General features: G+C 38.5%; 1 protein-coding gene across 1 annotated transcript; it reads right to left on the bottom strand.

The window, feature by feature from the left end:
• Positions 1-6,601: 6,601 nt before the first annotated feature.
• DKK1 (dickkopf WNT signaling pathway inhibitor 1) lies at positions 6,602-9,132 on the bottom strand. Its single transcript, XM_006925987.1, has 4 exons — positions 8,744-9,132; positions 8,333-8,495; positions 7,113-7,256; positions 6,602-6,986 (listed from the first exon to the last, which is right to left on the bottom strand). The coding sequence occupies exons 1-4, from the start codon at positions 8,984-8,986 to the stop codon at positions 6,733-6,735; spliced, it is 804 nt and encodes a 267-aa protein (XP_006926049.1). The 5' UTR covers positions 8,987-9,132; the 3' UTR covers positions 6,602-6,732.
• Positions 9,133-21,955: the final 12,823 nt, after the last annotated feature.

Genomic DNA, 21,955 nt, shown 5'->3' with positions numbered 1-21,955 from the left:
TCATGTAAGTGGAAGGTGGAGACAGCAAAGATCTGTTCATTCTATTTAGAAACCCAGGCTGATGAAACCCTGCCACTTAATCACAGGGGTGTCATTATCTCACTGGAGATCCACAAATGGGGGAGAAGTTAGTGCAGTGTCTCCAGGAACACATTCCCTGAGCCCAGCTCAGTGGTGTGACCATACCTGACAGCAAGGGAGGCTGGGAAATGTGCTCAAGAGGAAAGAGGAAGTGGTTTGGGGAATAGCTAACAGTTTCAAACACAAGGTCTAAAAGCATAGGTATGGGAGAATGCAACTGCAAAACTTTAGGCAACCAAAATTTAAAAATAATAATTAAAATTTTGAGAGCCTTATGGAAAGAGTAAAGGAAAGAGATGAGAAGGAATTGAAAACTAATAGAAATAGGATTCCTTTAAAGGGAGAGGGATGATGTGAACAGCAAGGAGAAAGTTGTTGAATAAAAGGAAAACATTGGTCGGTTTCTGAATATTGCCAAAAAGGGACCTAGCCTTAGCGAAGTGGAAGTTCTGGCTTTGTTTGTTTTAAACATTTTCTGAACTATGTCACATAAGTGTCAGGATATAATAGCACTTGGTGCTTTGATCAAGAAGATAACCAAGAAACGTGAAATGTGCGGAGTTACCTGAATAAAGAATTTCCATCCTCTTTCCTGTTTCCAACTTTTTGTTTAAAGAAAGCTCCTTGCCTGTATGATTAGAGCTAAGTTGTCTGATAAGGTTAACTATATTGTTAGGAAAAAGAACATGAGACTTTTGTCATTCACAAAGATGTCTAAACTGAAAGACATGTCCTTCTATGGTGGCCCAATTACTTCCTCCGCCGTCAATGCCCTTTTCTTTTTTTTCTACCTGTCAACTCCTTCTCAGCCTTCAAAACGAATATGTGCTAAACATAATATGTAGTTACTGTTTCTATACACCTCTTCTTGTAGAACTACCAAATTCCTATTAAAGGTGGATAGGATATAGTCAGCCGTGTTTATATGTTTGCATCTGGGTAACCAATCTAGCCAATAGGACTAGGGGTGAACCTCTGGTCAAAGCTGAGCCAATCAGAACCCTTGCCCAGAAATCTGAAATAGTCTGAGAGGTTAAGCAGTTTGCTGAATATGACTGAGCCTGAAGGTCATTGATATTGGGTATAGAATTTATGTGACTGCAGACATATGCAAATTACAATACAGTAGAAATCATTAGCAAGCAAATGAAACTAGTCTGCAGAATGATTTTCATGCTGATTTTTATGAGAGGTAGCACCTCAACCAATGTATCTTTTTTACTTCCTCTAGTTTAAATGGGTTCTCTTCATTGAAATAAAAGAAACTTGAGAAGAAAATGTTTTTTTAATAATTTATTTTTCAATTACTGTTGACATATAATATTATATTAGTCTCAGGTGTACAGTATAGTAATTAGACTTTTGTATAACTTGCAAGGGGATCACCCCAATAAATCTAGTACCCATCTGACACCATACATAGTTATTACAACAATGCCTATATTCCTTATGCTATACTTTACATCCCCATTCGATTTCTGTTCTGTTTTATTTGTTTATTTTGTTCTTTAGATTACACATGTAAATGTAATCATATGGCATTTGTCTTTCTCTATCTGACTTACTCCACTCAGCACAATACCCTCTAGGTACGTCCATGTTGTTAAAGATGGCAAGATTTCATTCTTTTTTATGATTGAGTAATATTCTATTATATATATGTACCACCTCTTCTTTATCCGTTCTCCCTATTTGTTTATTTTGTTCTTTAGATTACACATGTAAATGTAATCATATGGCATTTGTCTTTCTCTATCTGACTTACTCCACTCAGCACAATACCCTCTAGGTACGTCCATGTTGTTAAAGATGGCAAGATTTCATTCTTTTTTATGATTGAGTAATATTCTATTATATATATGTACCACCTCTTCTTTATCCGTTCTCCCAGTGATGGACACCCAGGTAGCCTCCATATCTTGGCTATTGTAAATAATACAGCAATAAACATATAAATGCACATGTCCCTTTTAAGTAGTATTTTGTTTTTTTTTTCCACTAAAAAGCAAGAAGTGGGATCACTAAATCCTTCTTTGTTTCTCGTTATAATCTTTGTTTTATAATCTATTTTGTCTAGTATCAGTATTGCTAACTCAACTTTTTAAATTTTTTTATAAAATATCTTTTTCCATCCCTTTACTTTCATTCTGTGTGCGTCTTTTGATCTGAAGTGAGTCTCATGTAGGCAGCACATGTAATGGTCTCGTTTTCTTATCTATTCAGTCACCCTATGTCTTTTTATTGGAGTATTTCGTCCATTTACATTTAAAGTAATCATCGATAGATATGTAGTTATTGCCATTCTATGCATATTTTTAATCTTTTTTCTTCTTAGAGTTCCTTTAATTTTTACTGTAATACTGGTTTGGTTGTGATGAACTTTAACTTTTTCTGGTCTGGGAAGTTCTTTATCTGTCCTTTGATTCTATATAATAGTTTTGCTGGGCAGAGTAATCTTGGTGGTAGGTCCTTGCTTTTCATTACTTTGAATATTATGTGTTAATCCCTTCTGTCCTGAAAAGTTTCTGTTGCGAAGTCAGCTGACAGTTTTATGGGAGCTTCCTGATAGGTAACTAACTGCTTTTCTTTTGCTGCTCTTAAAATTCTCTTTGTCTTTAACATTTAGTATTTTAATTATGATGAGTTTTGGTGTGAGCTTCTCTGGGTTCATCTTGTTTGGGACTGTGTTTTCTGAGCTTGTATGTCTATTTCCTTCACTAAGTTCGAAATTTTTTCCATCATTATTTCTTCAAATAGGTTTTCAATTCCTTGCTCTCCTTCTGATGCAAATGTTGGTATGCTTGATGTTGTCACTGAGGCCCCTTAAACTATTCTTTTCATTTATTTTTTATTCTTTTCTCTTGTTGCTGTTCTGATTGGCTGTTTTCTGCTACTTCATCCTGATTTAATACTCTGCTTCATCTAATCTACTATTGATTCCCTCTAATGTATTCTTTATTTTAGTTATTGTATTCTTCATTTCTGACTGGTTCTTTTTTATGTTTTCTATCTCCATTTTTATATTTCATATCTCTGTTGAAATTTTCACTGAGATCATTGAGCATCCTTATAACCAGTGTTTTGAACTCTGCATCTGGTTGCTTGCTTGTCTCCATTTTGTTTAGTTTTTATTTTTTCTGGAGCTTTTTTTCGAGGGGGACATGTTTCTGTGTCTCCCCATTTTGGCTGTTTCACTGTGTTTGTTTCTATGTATTAGGTAGGGCTGCTATGTCTCCTAGTCTTCATAGTGTGACCTTATGTAGTAGGTGTCCTGTAGGGCCCAGTGGTGCAGTTTCCCTGATCACCTGAGCCAGACATTACAGGTGAATCTCTTGTGTGGGTTGTGTGTGCCCTCCTATTGTAATTGGGCCTTGGTTGCCGTTTGCACATCAATGGCAGAAATTTCTCTTCATGCAAATTGGTTGTGAGGACTGATTATGATTACAGCTGTTGTGCAGGGGCTGCCTCTACAGAGCAAGATTTGCTCTGGCACCTGCCAAGTCTGCCCTTTGAGTGTGTCATTTGTTGAGGTGATTGGGAAGTACTCTGGTGTGGTCTAAAGCTGGCCACTGGGTGTGTTGGTTCTGATGCTTCTTGAGAGGGGCTCTGTTGCAGGTTAAGTTTAGCTGCTGCCTGTGCTCTGCCTGAGTCTACTCTGTATTACCTACAGAAGGATCTGCAAATGATTGCCACTTGTGCTGGCTTTGGAGATATCTGGGAGAGGCTAAGCTACAAATCAAGGCTGGCTGCCACTGGTGCTGGGCTTAGGGTTACTTAGCAAGAGGTACGGGGCCAGACATTGCTTATTTGGAGTTTGTGAACCTTTGAGAGATCTTAGGAAAGTCTATAGCATGAGCCAAGACAGGCCATTTGTGTATAAAACACACACACACACACACACAGGAAGAAGTTTGGGTAGTCCTGAATGTTGGGTTGGGTAGAATCTCAGGGAATCACTTGAGCAGGGCAAATAGTGTTATCTAGGTTGAAGGATACTCAGACATTGTATCTGCTTGGTCTGCACACTGGGTGAGGGGAGGACTCAACAAAGGAGCAATGGCTTCTGCCAGCACTTCTGTCTGGAAGAAAGCTGTCCCTCCAGACTTTGCCCTGAAGCCAGGCAATTCAGTTCCTTCCCCTATGTCCCTGGCCCATTTGGAGTTCCTGCTCCATCACTAGAGGTCAGAGCAAGTAAGTCTGTTAGGAAGTAAGTCAGTGTATGGGCCCTTTAAGAGGAATGACATTTTGCCCACGCCACCTCTTATGGGTGTCGACAGAAAGCACATTTTTGATTTTGCTTCAGAAGTCAGTCGTTATCTCACCCTACAATTTTGACAGCAAAATGACACACAAAAAATTCTATACTCATGGCACAATATTTGTTATAGCAAAAACACTGGAAACGATTTAAATGTTTCTCAATAATGACTCTTTAAATAAATGATGGCATAGCCATACCAACATATTACACTCTTAAGGCAGTCATTAAAAAGAAGGAGGCACTTCTCTATTATACAGTGATCTGCAAGACACGTAAAGTGAAAACAGCAAGCAGCAGGACAGTGTGTAGAGTATGCTATCATTTGATCAAATACCTTGTGAATGCATTCCTAAGTGCATGTATTTTCCATTCAAATAAATTGTTTAAAAGTAGAATCATAAGCAGCCACTATCTAAAATGTTGGCGATTCCTTAAACGATCCCCTTTTAAATTTGTATTATATCTGACTTCTATCTTCCAGCCTCCATAACCAGTTAATAAAGTATCTAGTTTCCTTAATACTCTTTCTCATCATTATAAATGTGTAGAATTTCTTTTTATCTCTTCTTAACAGCTCAGTTGGACAAGGAGAAGAGGTGTCCCTCCTTAGCTGGTTTCTCATTTCATCATAGGATGGGAAGAAAAAAGGGCTAGAATTAGGATTGATGTACTAAGATGTGCAGAGAAGGAGCATCTCTGGCCACAGTCAGTTCCTGTAGAAAGGGACCCCATAACCAAACCTTTGAAACGTTCACTCCTTTCACCTCTTAAATAGAGGACCTTCTTTCTACTTTTCAAAGAAAGGGTTTTCTGTTTCTTCTCCTCTGTTGTGCTTTACTGGAGATGGCAGGCCTTAGAATTGGCCTTCTGGCACTTAAGAAAACATGCACACGTAAAGTTTCTCCAGGGTCAGGAAGCTGAAACTTCCAGACAAAAGGAATATAACAACAGACATACTGCCAGTTTCCTTCTCAATGAAGAGCCAACCAATCCTTGTGGCCCTTTAGCTGACCCCCTTGAAATTGAACTACTTCCAGGAATACTGAAACAAACATTCTAGGACATCTACATTAAGGAAACTTGAACAATTGATCAATCACTGTCCTTTGGAGTGCCTTAAATCTGACTTTTTGTGGTTTTTATGTAGACTTTTAGAATATTACAGAATAAGTGTAAATGGAGACAACCATTTTTTTCCTTCCCCAGTATTAGAGTTGCCAGTATCAAAGTTGGCAGATAAAAAATGTAAAGCTAGTTTGATTTCATTTCTGTGGGTTTTCCTTTGAACAATATACTCATATCCTTATTCTAATCAATAGAATTCAGGGGAAGCAAAAATTGAAATATTCATCTCACCTAGCAAGAGATAAAAAGAAGGGCATGAATTGTGGTTTTTCTTCATAACCATTTTAAAGTCAAAATAATTAGAACAAGTCTTCCTGGCATGATGTAGTATTTAAGATACTTCAAATTAACTTGGTACAAAATCTGCATGTGTTTGTTAACCGTATGTCCACACATACACATCCTCTTTCTGGTATGACTTTTGTGGGAAATTTCCTTTGTTGCCCAACAGTTATTAACCATTTGGGTTGATACTATCAATTTATTGGAAACTATTTTTGAAACTAGTAAGATTTAATCTCATACACCATGATCATTTGAGTTCATTAGTGAAGAACACCTATTTCTTTAAAATTACTCTAGAATTGATCAATATTGCCTTTTATTTAGACAATATCTTTCTCTGATTATCTTTAAACATTTTACACTGCTCTTCTTGTAGAACATACACACCCCTCTAAGGTCACAATGCCAAAATTTATCTATACTTGTAACATTTCATGGTATTAAATGTAAAATTTTATTTCAAGAACTTCCACAGCCTAGAGATAAATATAATCTAAGCACCGAGATAGTACATTTCAGGAAATAAGCTAGTATTTTCATGATAAATTTTAGATACCTATCATTTGTCATTCCAAAAGTTCCTTGCATTCTAGTTTTTTATGAAGTAGAGCTGATATTATTTATTACAATTCAATATAGAATATATATCAAAGTCAAGATAACAATCAATGTGCACAAAAATTTATATAACAAGAGGAACGATAGACAATGCAGCACCTTTAGAAAAAATAATTAAAAGCTGAATTTACAGGTAAGTGCCACACTGAGAATTTACAACACAGTAATTTACTGCAATCAGTGACAGAAGAGTTCCATAAAGAAACAAAGCTCTTACACTCCAGATTTTCAGAAGGTATTATAGGAATGCTTAATTGTAATCACAGAATTTGTACATCCTTAAGGGCTGATGTGGCGAAAGTCACAAAAGGTTTTCATAGCATATATTATATAAAAGAGTCCACTGTATTTGGACAGCTGGCTTAGTGTCTCTGACAGGTGTGAAGTCTAGAAGAATTACTGGCTTGATGGTGATCTTTCTGAATCTGGCAAGACAGACCTTCTTCGCAGTAACAACGCTGGAATATCTCCAGCCCATGGGAGCCTTTTCTCCTGTGCTTGGTGCACACTTGACCTTCTTTGAGGATAGGTTTACAGATTTTGGACCAGAAATGTCTAGCACAACACAACCCTGTGGCACAATCTGATGATCGGAGACAGACAGAACCTTCTTGTCCTAGGAAAGAAGAGACAATAAGAAAAGTATGTTGTCACTGCTAAACAGGCATTATTTCATTAAGATCCAAAAGACCCTTCTGATGTGTTAACAAAGAAGAATGAGTCTTAAGGTCCCTTAACCTACCTTGGTTATGATATGTTTTTGAAGATAGTGTAGTTCTTCCGGGGTACCCATCCAGGGTGCTGTGATCATTACCAAAGCTTTCAATAATGGTTTCCTCTATTTCCTCTCGATGGAAATTATTATGATCAGAAGGCATACATATTCCTAAGAAAGCAGGAGGCAGTGATTAACTCTCAAGCTGTAATGTTCTACTATTTACTTACAGCTGCAATAGTGGCAGTCTGTCATGCCGACACCAACTTGAGAGACCTCATTGCAGTGACATGATTTTAACCATAAGCCAAGAGTGTTAGGGCAAACCCCCAGATGGACAGAAGTATCAATGTGTACACTGTCAGGCATACACAACATCCCGAATATTGGCATTTAAAATACTTTCTTACCAACTGGGGTAGTGATAGTGAGACTTTTACCCATTTTTATATCACCCTTGGGGTAAGAAACAGAAAATTGATCACTTAAAAACTGTTTTTAAAAATAACTTCTCTGCTCTTGATGCTATATGGGTACTGCCAGACTAAGTTAAGCAAATATAACACCAGCTGCCTGGAAGATTGCAATCTCACCCATCAGTTACTTTACTGTGTAATTTCTATATTACAGAGATCTAGTTAGTTCATCCCGGAGTATTACTGTGTCCTAAGAAGGATCGCCACCCTTAAGTTTATTTCTGGAGTCTTCTTTGGCTGTCTGAGTCTACCTATTTGAGACATCAAATTTTAGTGGATCTGTGGTTGGGGAGAGGAGTACTTATTTTAAGGTAGCAGGAGATGGAGGCAGGGGGTAAGACGGAGAGGCCAGAATTCTCCTCTCTGGCAGAGACGAGATGGGCACTGTAAGAAAAATGGACAGGGCAGCTAAACTTCAATGGTGCTTTTCTTGGACTCTGTATAATCTCATCTCCCTCATCTTCTTTCTCAATTGACATAAAGGCTGTCCCAATTAAAAAAAAAAAATCTTTTATGGAGGGGTACACTCCGAGATAAGCTGTCATGTTAAATGAATGAGGAACACAGAGGAAGATAAGGAGCTCCAAGACCTGTACTTTTCTCTCCTCCGAAATAAACACTAGCAATGATGATATTTGAGAAGAAACTTGCATGCTGAATACCCATTTGCAGGTGGCGCCGCAGCACTTGCAGAGCAGAGAACGTTTTCTCCCATCCGCAGGTGAGCAAAGGCGGGACAGTTCGAGTCCAGTAGGGAGCTAAGGTACTCACCGTTTTTGCAGTAATTTCCGGGGCAGCACATAGCGTGACGCATGCAGCGTTTTCGGCGCTTCCTGCAGGTGAGGCAGATCTGCGCGCCGGCGCCCGTTCCGCGGGTAGGACTCGCGCAGTACTCATCCGTGCTGCACTCCTCGTCCTCCGCGCACGGGTACGGCTGCTGGGAGGGAGCCCGGAAAGGATGAGGCGCCTAGGCATCCAGGTACCCAAATTCCTGGACCTGGACGCTCATTACAGTTCTTTTCCGCCCATCTGTCCAAAAGCTACTGCTGCCCACTCCTCCCAAATGCAGTTTCCAAATGCACCCTGAACCGCACGCACTCGGCATGTTCGTTTTACACTCTTCTCCATAGATGATACCTCTTCAGGGTTACAGCGTTCCTAGATCCCCGGGACCCCTCTCACCTGGTAGTTGTCAACGGTCTGGTACTTGTTCCCTCCAACATAGAGAATTCCCGGAGCCGCGCTGACTGGGGAGCCTGCGTGCCCGGCAGCGCCGCCCAGCGGTGGGGGCAGGTTCTTGATGGCGTTGGAGTTGAGAACCGAGTTCAAGGTGGCACTCACTCCCAGCAGAGAGTGGCCGTAGAGAGCTGCCGCTACCAGGGCGACCAAGACCCGGGCAGCTCCCACTGCTCCCAGAGCCCTCATTTCGGAAGAACTCGAGAGAGAGAGAAAGGAGGAATATCACTTTGCAACCCTGATCCCCACGAAGCCGGGCTGGCGCGGCTGCAGAGTCGGGGTTCCGGGAGCCTCCAGCAGTAATACAGTCCCAACTGCGGGACGCATGGAGCTCTGTGCCGCCACTGCCACCGCCGCTGCCTTTATACTGCGGGCTCTGAGCATTCCAGCCCCTCCGGGGGAGACAACAAAGCCGGGATGGGATTTCAAAGCTTTGGGAGGGGCTGGGACGGGGTGTGTTTGTGTACTTGAAGGGGGGCCTTTGACACTCTTCACCCCGCCCTTCCTTAGCGCAGTCGTTCCCCTCGTGCAGCTCACCTTCGGAGTGATCGTAATCAGTGAGCATTAGAGCAGACGACTTTAATAAATGCCAGAGGGAAGAATTTTGGCAACTCGGGTGTCCTTGCCACGCAATAGGAGTTATCGGAATCTGAAATACTTTTCAGAATGGAATTGTGATGCTATCTGCAAAAGCTCTTTTCTCCTCTCTCTTATGCCTGTAGTGATATTTTTATTGTACACATAAATAATATTCAGTATTAAATACAGCACGATCAGTAATTCAAAGTCTATATCAAAACCTTTCATCGGGAAGGGCCAGGTGCCCAGTGCAATTGCTAATTAACCCTTTAGAGTCACGGTTTGCAGATTTGGGGTGAGGTCCTTCCTTGGCTTTAAGTTCGTTGATTTCCTCCCCTCTTCCTTCCTTCACCACCCCCTTCCCGCCGCGCCACCACGAGAAAAATGTGCAAAGAGAAGGAAATTTGCACATCAAACGAGGGTTAGAAGGAAAAAGAACTAATTCTCTTTTGATGGGAAGTTTAGAGAGGGAGGCGTGAGACTGGTGTTTGGAAATTAAATCACGGTGGAGAAAAGAGGGAAATGACCATCCGATAATCAAACTATTTAATGTTCTTTGAATCTGAGCAGTCGCAGCAGTAGATGAACTTGATTAGGCAGACAGGCGAGATCAAAGTGGCCAGAGCAAAAGCGGACAGGGTCCAACGGCCGGGTCAATCGTCCTTCGCTGGTTCCCCCTTCTCAGTGGTGGGTTAATGCAGGGAGAGATAAGAAACCCTTAAGGCCTAGCGCCCGACTTCCTCATTAGTATTTCATATCGCAAAGCTTGAGAATGCCTGTGTTTGATCCCAAGTCAGACCCTTCCTGGACCAGGAATACCCCGTCTAGGGAGATAAGAGACTAACTTCAGGAAAAGAGAAGCTGAAAGTGAACTAGAAAGTATATGTTATGCCATTTATGTCATAATATACAAATAATAAAGTATGTAAGAATGCTGTCCTGCTTATAAATTAAAAAATATATATATTAAAAAAAAAAACATATTGGAAGCCGAGTGCCCTACCATTGGGCTACTCTCTGAGTTTTACCCTTTTTGGGGTGAGGGGCACAGTGAATACAAATATTTGAGACTATTCTAATTATAATAATAAAAGAAGCAGTATACACAATTCTATTTTAAAAAGGTTGATGTCAGAAAATGAACAATTGCTATGAAAATTTAGAAAAGGAAGAGATGATTGAATAATCACTAATGTATATGTTTATTTTGTGCTCCATTACCTCTAGGATATTTATAATTACACACTGACCTACTACATCTATAATTGGGACCATGACCAGGTATAGTCAGTGATAGTCTTGAAGTAGAATGATCCCAAAGTTAAGAAGGGGACGGGTACATTTTTTAAAAAAGTTTGTAATGGTCTGTGTTCTAGTTCCTTGGGTTTCAGAGGTCATATTAAGAACCTCTTCTAAACAAATTTTTAGTAATGCCTCTAATTACACTGGTACCTCTCCTATCCCAAATTCTATCAGTCCTATGCAGTTTCCTCTGGCTTATTGATAACTCTACTTGAAATTCAAACATGAATTAAATGCCACATATTCCTTTAGGCCTTATTAAGATCCATGATCTAGATTTGGCTACAATTTGGAACAAATTGAAATTTTGATACAAAGGAGAAATTGTTTATATTAACTTTAGAAAATGAGCCTAAGAAACAAGTAAATCACTATATCTTTTATTGAGAATCAGGAATGAACCAGGTCTCTCTTGGGCAGATATGGCCCTATCCTTGGTTTACCTGAAGTTTGTATAGATGGGGAGGTATTATAGAGTAAAAGGGGAAAGGTATAAGGGATTTTTAGATGCCATATTAACATTTGTGGAATAGTAATTACAATAACCAACATGTCAATAATCAACATGTTGCGCACCTTCAGTGTGGTACAGAATCTATAGTTGGTCTTAAATTCTTAAGATGTTGAAATGTGGAGAAAGAATTTCCTGACCTTGGGAAATGTGAAATGTTACTTTCTAGTCTCGTTTTCCTAAATATTCCCAGTATATGTGAATAATACATATAACAAATTCAGTCCATTAAGAAATGTGTATGTCCACTGGAGTTTAATCGTCGTTAAGCTTGGACAGAATCTGTTGTGTTGAGTTAGGAAAGCTAAGCCAAGTATTGGGTTTCAAGAGCAGAGTAGATCCTACCTCCTTCCTCTCTTTCCAAGATGCCCTTGAAGTTGCCATGATTCGAAAGCTAATAATGAATTGGTCGATATCTGAGTTCCTACTATGTGCTAAGCATGGTACAGTGTGTGTGATAAAAGACAAGGACTCATTATCTTCAAATAATTGATCAGGAAGAGGGGAGGGAAACTCACAAATTATATAGGAGAGAAATTATGTAGGAGGCAGGTAGGCAAGCCAAATCTTTGTTCCAAATGGGAATATTTATTTTTGCAGTGGAGTCTCCATTTGAAAATACTTTTAATGATTGAGTTTGCTCACTGGCAACAAAAGAGCAGGGTGGGTAGACACATAAAGTGAAGTTCATTGCTCCATCAGCAGCCCATTGAAATTTGATAAGTGCCCATTATATGCAAAATGCTACCCTAGTACTTTAGGGCATGCACCCCCAAAATATTAAATGTAGGCTCCTTGTCCACAGAAAGTTTTCAGTCTATGAGTAAATGGGGAAACAAATATGCTTAGGAATGCAGGTTAAATTTTTTTCCAAACAGATTGTATTTTGGCACATGTTAGGTCATAGGGAAAATAGAAAAAGGTTCAGGAATTATGACCAATTATGGCCTTGAGGAAAGAGGGTTCTGCTGACTCTCCTACAGCTAGGTGACAGATGGTGGGGGTCAGGGCAGGTATAGTTAATTTATTACACTGAGTTTATTTAGTTCTGTAGGAAACCCTGCCTCCTATTTGATCTGATTTAAATATCACCATATTTAATACAATGAGTTATAATATTTTGTATTAAATTTTAAAATAGGTAAAATATGTTTATCAATGTAGAATCGAACCTCATAACTCAGTAATATCAGATAATGTGTACCTTCCTCACATTTTAAGTGCTGTGTGCCAAGAGTAGAATATTCATCAACCTCTTCATCCGTGGGGAAGACAAATACACTCCCAAAAATGCCATGCTGTTTGCAAACTATTTTTCCATCTTTGTTATTTGAGATTCTTATGTGACTGCTACATTTTTAATTCCCTCCCTTCCTTCCTTTCATTCCTTCCTCCTTCCCTCCCTTCCTTTCCTCCTTTCATTTTTTCCTCTTTGTTAAATCAAAGGAAGCAGATCTGTTGCCATTTAATTTTACTTCGCTAGGAAAAATTGAATAAATGTCATTCCTTGTGTTGAGTGTTGCCAACATTTCTGTGGGTATCAATCTTGAATTTTAATGGGGATTCCTCATTGCTGAGATTAGTTTAAAAAAAAAAAAAAAGTTATGACTTTCTCATTGGCCTTTAAAAGATTTTGGTCTTAATGCTCTTCATGATGTTAAAAGAGCCTTTAGACCAGGACCCTGTTACCACTCCTGAGAGGCTGGATTAGGCTTCCCTGCACTCCTCAGTACACAGGGTAGGCGAGATTTGACAATGATTATGTTTATTCAGTCATTAGAGATGGCCAGCCCAGATAAACCAGGCTCCACAGTAGCTTTTTACCCCAACTCAGGAGATGTGTTTTAAAGGAGTGGGATATTAAAATCTAATCTGAGAATAGATCACAGACCCAGAAACTTTTGACTAAAAACCAGAGAAGCCCTTTTCTGATTTCCTGACACTCAGAAAGGTCTGTGGTATGTAGTTACAGGGAGTACAAAACAGCCCTTAACATTCTCTTAATGAGTTTGACATTTCCCATCATAAAGATCCACCAATGACAGCAGAAAGCAAGATCTAGAGCCTCTTGAAGTAGTCTCCAGAGCCAGAGAAAAATCATTTCCCTCCATGCCACTAAGTTCTTATTATTACTTCCTTTATGATGCAGTTGCTTTCCAAAGGTCATGGCCAAGTATCGTGTGATATTGTCAGGAGCCTGGGCCGGAACTCTGTCTAATGGGGACTACTACTGTGACAGCCGCTAGCTGGCCGGCAAATATGGGACCATGATCAAGTCATTTAATTATTTCAGTGTTGGTATTTCACTTAAAAATGACATGAAGGGGGAGCGGAGAGGTCCTTTATGACTACAAAAGTTTGTATCTTCTCTCTTTCTCTCAGTGAACGGCCAGGACAAGGCCTTTTGTATTCTGATTAAATAAGAACATCTTGAAAGGAGCCTGTTCCTTCAGGTAGCCTAAAGATAAATTACTATTCACTGACATCAATACTGTATTTTTATTTTGAAGAAAATGTGAGGTTTTTTTTTTTTAAAGAAATATGTAAGTTTTAAGTATCCAAAAGTAAGGTGAATTAGTTGAACTAGGTGATTTGTTTAAAAATGTGGATATATATTTAAAAGATAGATATATTTATATATTTATACATAGTTTTATATATATTTCTAAACTGTCATACCAGTTCTTGGAGAAAATTTAGCAAATACAGAGAAGTCAGAAATCAAAAATAAATGACTCATGCAATCCTACCACTCAAAGGAAATCACTGTTAACTTCTAGTTTCTACGTGCACATGCATACATATGGAGAGAAAGCGAGAAAGAGAGAAATGATTTTCCTTCACAAAATTAATAGTTATGTTTTAGAGCTATTTTTCAACTATTACTAAATCTCAAATTGGTCAATTATAATGAGACCTTGAGGTGAAAAATAGAAAGCAGGACTTTGAACACACTTTAATGTCCCAAGACCCTGTCGTAGACTTGCCAGGAAGTGGAACAAGGATTTAGGCTGGAAACAGAACTAAACTTTTAGCGGAGTAGAGGAGGGATGTGTTATTGGTGCAAGGATTCATCACCCTTAAGTCACAAATATAAAATAATTTTCAGTTGTGTTTAAGAGTAGAGAAGAGTGGTGAGAGGAGGCAAGTAGGGGAACTACTTGTTTGGCAGACCCAGAAACCCCCAAAGTCGTGCCCTGCGATTCACGCCTAGCCTCAGGGGCTGGAGAACTTCCCAGCAGGCAGGCCCTGGGTGCCTTGCACTTAACCAAGCCGCCAATTCCCATTGTTCACGTGCCCCCGGGAGGCTGCTCACGGTGGCTGCACTTTGGTGTCACAACCCGTAGCCAGAATACAGTAGTGTAAAATGAAGCTTGTTTAGGACTCTCTTTGATGAGTGAAGATCAAACGGCCTGGGGACCCCAGGTCTTAATCAGACTTGAGCCAGGATGGCATTTTCACAAATAGTCCGTTTGCTCGGCTTTGAGCAGACTTTGTGCTCAGCACATTCATCTGGCTACAGGGCGGGTAATCCCGGTTGAAGTCCCTTGCTTGGTCGCAAATCCATTCACATTACAATGGCTGCTGTTGGTTTGCTGTGTCAGTTCATGGGCAAATAAATATAGGTCCCTTCTGACTTAATTAAAGGAGTGAGAAGAAAGGCGACGGAGGGAAAGATTAAAGCTCTGAGGGACATCAGTCTCTGCTGTCTCGTGTCTACCAGCAAGTGGGAGTAACCCGCTCTTCTGCTGCCCCCTGGTGGAATTTCCATAGAAGTTCTTCGTAGACAAGATAGGAACGATTTACTAATCCCTTAAACTGCTTTTGAGAAGATTAATTTTCCAGGTTCAGTTACTTATATAGTACATACGTTCTCCAGTTCGTTATGCTGCAAACCCTTCGAGGTTAAATATTCTCTTGTCCTGTCCTTCTTAATATTCTACACAATGATTTATTCATAGAACAATTTCTAACTTCATAAATTAGAATTAAAATGACAACCGGGATCCGAGGTACAGGTTTTCAATTTATGTCTATGTGCTTCTATTGAAGTTGAAAAGCTCTACATTGCATTCCTAGATAAAAATGTCAAAGTCCCCCTATTATTGTAAATATCATATTATAAGAAAATTCTAAGCTGAACATTTAAGGAAATATTTTACATATATAACCCTTCAGGGAGAATAAAATAGATGAGAATATTATTTTTCATTTATTTAAATGAGAAAAAAATGTTAATTATTTCAAGTTTTTAGGTTCAAAAAAGATAAACCTATACGCTTATGTAAAATAATGGTTATAATACACTATTTAATATATCACTTTCTTTAGAGCCAACATAATATATGAGTAGAAAACTTGTATACTATAAGTTATATAGAACAGTTGGGAAATTAATAAAAGAACATATTGAAAATGCAAGTCCTAGCATAATGTATATAGCTGTTAAAATTACTATTGGTAATTATGCATTGTTATTATTTAACAATTAATAGTTCTAAACTATTCCCAAAATTTTTCTTATAGCTCAATTTTCTTAAGGAGAAGTCCTGTCAAAAAAAAAATGTTCCTCTACTATTAGAATTTCTTTGAATGAATAAAGGATTCTGGAACATGTGTGACAATACTATTCTTAAATATTCAGTTCTAGAAATATTTTTTGTGCACCAAATTCTTAGTTATAGTTTAGGTGCTAAGTATAAAACTGCATACAATGATTAGTATTATAATCTAAAACATATTTATAAGAATGACTTTAAAGAGGAAAACAAATTTATTTTAAGCAAACTTTTCAAAATGTCATTAATGTTTTGACTAGGACCTTGTCCACGTTTTTCAAATGAGTTATGTTCCTCAGTATCTCTACCATCTTCTCACAATATTATTTCTATCCAGCTGAGTCTTTACAACGAGAAAAGCATTCTTTAAAATAAACTTTATGCTTAACAAACAAGTGAAAAGCATTTTACAAGTATCAAGAGCTTTGTGAATTCAGCTTAGCCACAAACTTACTTAGAAGGTATGAAAGTGTTAGGCAGTGAATCTAATGGCTAATTAGCTTTCTATCAAAAGCATAACCCACTACCTCCTTCGGATAATATAATTTACTACTATTATTTGCATTTGCTAATAATTTTAAAAGGGAACTGTGGTTAGAGCTGTGAAATCTAAAGGTCTAAAGCATATAGGTTTTTTTCATTTTTGCAGTCCCTAATTTACATTCATTTGGAAAATTATCTTGCCACGGTTTTATTAAGAGCTGAGGTTAGTAAATTAGTAAGTAAATAAACAAATAAATAAATGGAGCTTTTTCTTGCAAGTATATAAGAAATGGGAGAGAAAATATTAGAATCCTTTTCTATTTTTATAGGTATTAAAAGGCAAGTATTAGTCAATTAAGGTGCTTTTTCCCCCTAAGAAACTATTAAGTACTCTGCAGGTCTGTGATTCTTAAACTGTAGTATACATAAAAGCAACCTGAGTATGTGTGTCAAAATGCAGATTCCCAGGCCTTGCTCCTAGTTCTTTTGATTGCAGAGATCTGAGATGAAACTGATGACTCCCTTTTTAACACTCTCCAGGTCATCCTTAGGCTATGCTTCAAAAAACATCACCACCAGTTCATCTTTCCCCACTGACCAGATGTGTCACCTTCCAAACTCTAAACTCCTCAGTCTCTGTCCCAGGTTAAAAGATAATTCCAGTATTTCATCTCTTCTTATGGCTGAGCAATATTCCATTGTATATATGTACCACAGCTTCTTTAGCCAATCATCTATCGTAGGACACTTTGGTTGCTTCCATGTCCTGGCCACTGTGAATAATGCTGCTATGAACATTGGTGTGCAAATATCTTTTTGGATATGAGTTTTCAAGTCTTTGGGGTAAATGCTCAGTAGAGGGATTGCTGGATCACATGGTAAATCAATTCTTAGTTTTTTGAGGAACCTCCATACTGTTTTCCATAGCAGCTGCACCAATTTACAATCTCATCAACAACTTCACATCCTTGTCAATATTTATTGTTTGTCGATTATTGATGATGGCCATCCTGACGAGTGTGAGGTGATATCTCATTGTGGTTTTAATGTGTATTTCTGTGATGATCAGTCACTATCTTCTTATATCATATATAATAATAAACTCAAAATGGATTTTTTCTTCTTTTTTTAAAAAAAAATATTTATTTTTTTAATTGAAGAAATGATGGATTGAAGATTTAAAAGTAATATGCAAAACCATAAAACTCCTGGAAGGAAACATAGGCAGTGAACTCTGACATTGCTTTAGTAATATTTTTTTCTGATATATCTCCTTGGGCAAGGGAAATAAAAGAAAAAATAAACAAATGGGACAATATCAACTAAAAAGTTTTTGCACAGCAAATAAAACCATCAACAAAACAAGGAAGTGTAGAAAAGGGAACCCTTGTGTATTGTTGATAAGACTGTAAGTTAGGGCAGTCATTATAGAAAACAGTTCCTGATCTTAAAAGAAAAATCTCTTAGCTTTTCACCATGGAGTATGATGTTGTACATATGATCTTCCTACTTCTGTTTTTAAACCTTTTTATTAACTTTATAATTGGTTGATCCACTGTTTTTATTAAGTATTTGCCTTTGTTAATGAGACTTTTTCTTTCCTATATTTTTTATTCATTTTTTTTATCTTTTCTACTTAAAGAAGTCCTTTTAACATTTCTTATAATATTAGTTCAGTGTTGATGAACGCTTAGCTTATACTTGTCTGGGAAACTATTTCTCCTTCAATTCTAAATGATAGCCTTGATAGATGGAATAATCTAGGTTGTAGGTCCTTGCTTTTCATCACTTTTAATATTTCATGCCAATCCCTTGTGGCCTGTGAAGTTTCTGTGGAAAAATCAGCTGACAGTCTTATGGGAGTTCCACTGTATGTAACTATCTGCTTTTCTCTTGCTACTTTTGAGGATCCTCTCTTTGTCTTTAACCTTCAACATTTTAATTATGATGTGTCTTTGTGCGGACTGCTTTCGGTTCATGTTGTTTGGGACTCTCTACATATCTTTGACATATCAGTATTTCTTTCAAGAAGTTAAGGAAGTTTTCAGTCATTATTTCTTCAAATAATTTTTCAGTCCCTTTTTCTCTATCTTCTGTTTTTGAGACCTCGATTATGTAAATGTTGGTGTGCTTGATGTTGGTATGCTCAGAGGTCCATTAAACTATCTTATCTTATTTTATTTAATTTTTTAATTTTTTAATTTTTGCTTTTTCAATTGGGTATTTTCTACCATATTTTCCAGACTGCTGATTTGATTCTCTTCTTTATCTTATGCTGTTGATTCCTACTAAATGAAGTTTATTCTTCATTTTATTTATTTTATTCTTTAGTTCCGATTTTTTTTTTTGTTTCCTTTTTCATGTTTTCTATATCTTTACAGAAATCCTTACTGAATTTACTATTCATCTCCCAAAATTTTGAGTATCCTTATAACTTCTGGTTTGAACTCTGTATCTAGATTACTTGCCTCCATTTTATTTAGTTCTTTTTCTCGAGTTTTGTCTTATTCTTCCATTTGGGACATGTTTCTTTGTTTCCTCATCTTAGCTGACTCCTTGTGTTAGTTTATATGTATTAGGTATTTCTGCATGTTCAGTCTTGACAGAGTGGCCTTATGTAGAAAGTGTCCTATAGGGCCCAATTGCATGGTCCCCCCTGGTCACCTGAGCTAGGTGCTACAGGAATATCCTCTGTGTGGGTTGTATGTGCCTTCCTGTTGTAGTTGATCCTTGATTTCCGTTGGCAAATCTGTGGGTGGTATTGACCCTTAGGCTGACTGGTTGTGAGGATAGGCTATAATACAGCAGACAAGCTATTGTGTGGGGGCTTACCCCCCAGAGTGGAAATCACTTTAGCCAGGATCTGGTGCCAACCAAGGCTGTCTTTCTGGTCTGTTAGTTGTGGAGCTAGTTGGGTGGGTAAGCTGGCCACTGTATGTTGGGTCTGGCACTTCTTGAGAGAGTCCCTGGTGAAGGCCAGGTTCATTTCCTGCTTGTACTGGGCTTGAGGCTGCTAGGTAGGAGCTACAACATGGTCTGCAGTTTGTTGAGCTTATGCTGGGCCTAGAGGCACTTAGAAAAGGCTACACTGTGAACCAAGACTGGCTGCCACTTGTGCCTGGTTTGGGACCCTTTGTTGAGCATTACGATGCAAGCTGAGGCCATGTGCTGTGTGTACCAAACTTGTGGCCACTGAGTTGGATCTATGTTACAGGCCAAGACTAGACACCACTTATACCAGGCTTGGGGTCACCTGATGATAGTTACAATGCAAGTCAAGACCAATCACCGCTTGTGTTGGGCTTGGCAGAGGGTACAATGCACTCGAGGCTGGCCAGTTGCTGCTTGTTTGGGGTTTGGGTATCTTTGAGAGAGTCTACAGTGCAAGCCTAGGGCAACCACCACTCATGTGAGGTTTGTGGATTTTGGGGGATGTCTGCAGCATGAGCTGAGGCAGGCCACTTGAGTGAAGTTGCTGCTGGAAGAGGCTCAGCTGCGGCAAGTGAGTTGAGTAGGTCAGGGTCTCAGGTCACCAGTGTGTGGGAAATGGTATTAGCCAGGTTAATGGAGTATGGACACTTGGCCTCCACCTGTGCTGGGCTGGCTGGATGCGAGGATAGCTCAATAAACAATGGTACCTGCCAAGGCTTCCATGCCTGGATAGAATTGCTTCGGCCCCTGCCCCTTGAGCCCTCACCCTGAATCTAGTCAATTTAGCTCCTCTTCATATATCCCTGGTGCTTTTGGAGCTGCTTCCCCTAGACTGGAGCTTAGAGCAAGTAAGTTTGTGAGCAATGAGTCTGTGCATAGGCCCTTTAAGAGAAGCTCCTTGATCTCTAGCAGCCCTTTGTCTTTCTCTGATGCAATTCCAGCTGTTTTTCACAACCAGATGTTATGGGAACTCCTCTTCCTGGCTTGTGTGCCCCAGGCTGGGGAATTCAGTGTGGAGTGAGGCCTCTCGTTCCTCAGTGGGGACCTTTGAAGCTGAAATATCCCTCTTGGTACTTACCACATCGTAGATGTGGGACCTGCCCGTTCTGTGTCTTTGACCCTCCTACCAGTCTCTCTGTGGCTTTTTATATCCTTAATTATCAGAATTCTGTTCAGCTAGTCACCAGGTGTTTTTCAAGGGTGGTTGTTCTATAATTTAGTTGTAATTTGATGTGATCATGGAAGGAGATGAGCAGAGTTTATCATCTTAACTGGAAAAATCAGACTTTTGGCTTTAATGATGGTTTCCTTCACTGTGCAGAAGCTTTTTAGTTTGATGTAATCCCATTTGTTTATTTTTGCTTTTATTTCCCTTGACATTTCTGGATATTTGAGATAAAACTGAATTGGCTACTTTTAACATGTATACATTGTTTGATTAATTTTACTAACATTTTGTAGGGTTTTTGTGTCTATGTTGATGAGAGAGATGGAACTCAATTTTTCTCTTTTTCTCTTGTATTATTCATGTCTGACTTTGGAATCAAGTTTATGCTGACCTCATATAATAGGTTGGAGGGCATTTCTTTTCTCCTTATTCTCTAGAAGAGATTTTATGAAGTTGAAATTATCTTTTTTCCTTGAACTAATTTAGAAATAAAAAGGAATTTCAGGATATACACGTGGCTCCTTCTGACATGATACCCTACATCAGAATTTTCTGTGATGTCAGAAATATTCTATATCTTCCCTAACCTATATGTTAGCTAATAGCCACATGTGGCTGCTGTGACTGAGGAATTGAATTTTCAAAATCTTACTTAATTTTAGTTTAAATAGCCACATGTAGCTAGGGCTTATCACACTGAGCAACACAGCCCTATGTAAACTCTTGTTGATTGCCTGGGTCTCTTCTTGCTTCTGTCTTCTAGCACTTCCCAGTGTACTATGTATGCTTGATAGTTCTCTCATCTTTCTGTACTAAACTCTCCCTTGTGAATTTTGAGTCACAGCTTTTCTTTATCCACCCCTGTGGCTCTGGCTACCATGTCTGGCTCCTTGCTGTTTTCTTTTCTTTTTCAGGAATTTCTCATAATCTCTTCTCTACCAGGAATTTCCCTTCTAGTTTATATGTGCTGCTGGTACTTATTTGTTTTTAAATACTTGTATTTTTTTTTCTTCCCTTGGATTTATTAGAACTCATGAAAGATTCCTAACAGGGCTTTAGTATATATTTTTATATAGTTTTACAGATGAAAAAAAAATTCAGAAAAGTAGGTTACTTACTCAAAGTCAAATTGTACATTAGTGCTAGAATCAGGGTCCTACTTGAAATTCCTACTCTCTTCTTTACCAGCCCAGTGCTTCTCCATAAAATACTTATCTCCAAGAAAAAAGCAAATTATATTTTAAATAATTTTGCAGTGTATCATTTTAAGTCAAAAAGGAATCATTTTTAATACAAATAAATAACCCTAAATTGTATTGGGTAAACCTAATATTTTAAATATCAAACTTATTTGAAGCGCAGTATGCCCAAATTTGTTCCACGCTATTTGAGATAATCTTTCCTCCAAAGAGTTCTTCGATAACCTCAATAACTTTGCTCTTTTCTAGCTTTCCCAGTGGCATAACTGCCATCATATCTCTCAGGTAAAAAAAAAAAAAATCACTTAGGCTCTCAAAATGTCCTTTTCCACTATCCAGACTTTCGGTCCAGTGATTGTGAACCAAGAAGACTCTTATAGGTCAGAAGAGCTTTCTGAAGATTGTTATGTCTGTGCTGAGATCAGA

This window comes from Pteropus alecto, unplaced genomic scaffold (genome assembly GCF_000325575.1).
Source record: "Pteropus alecto unplaced genomic scaffold, ASM32557v1 scaffold88, whole genome shotgun sequence".
Lineage (NCBI taxonomy): Eukaryota > Metazoa > Chordata > Mammalia > Chiroptera > Pteropodidae > Pteropus > Pteropus alecto.
Note: the sequence above shows the minus strand (reverse complement) of the source record. Positions and strands in the feature narration are given on the sequence as shown.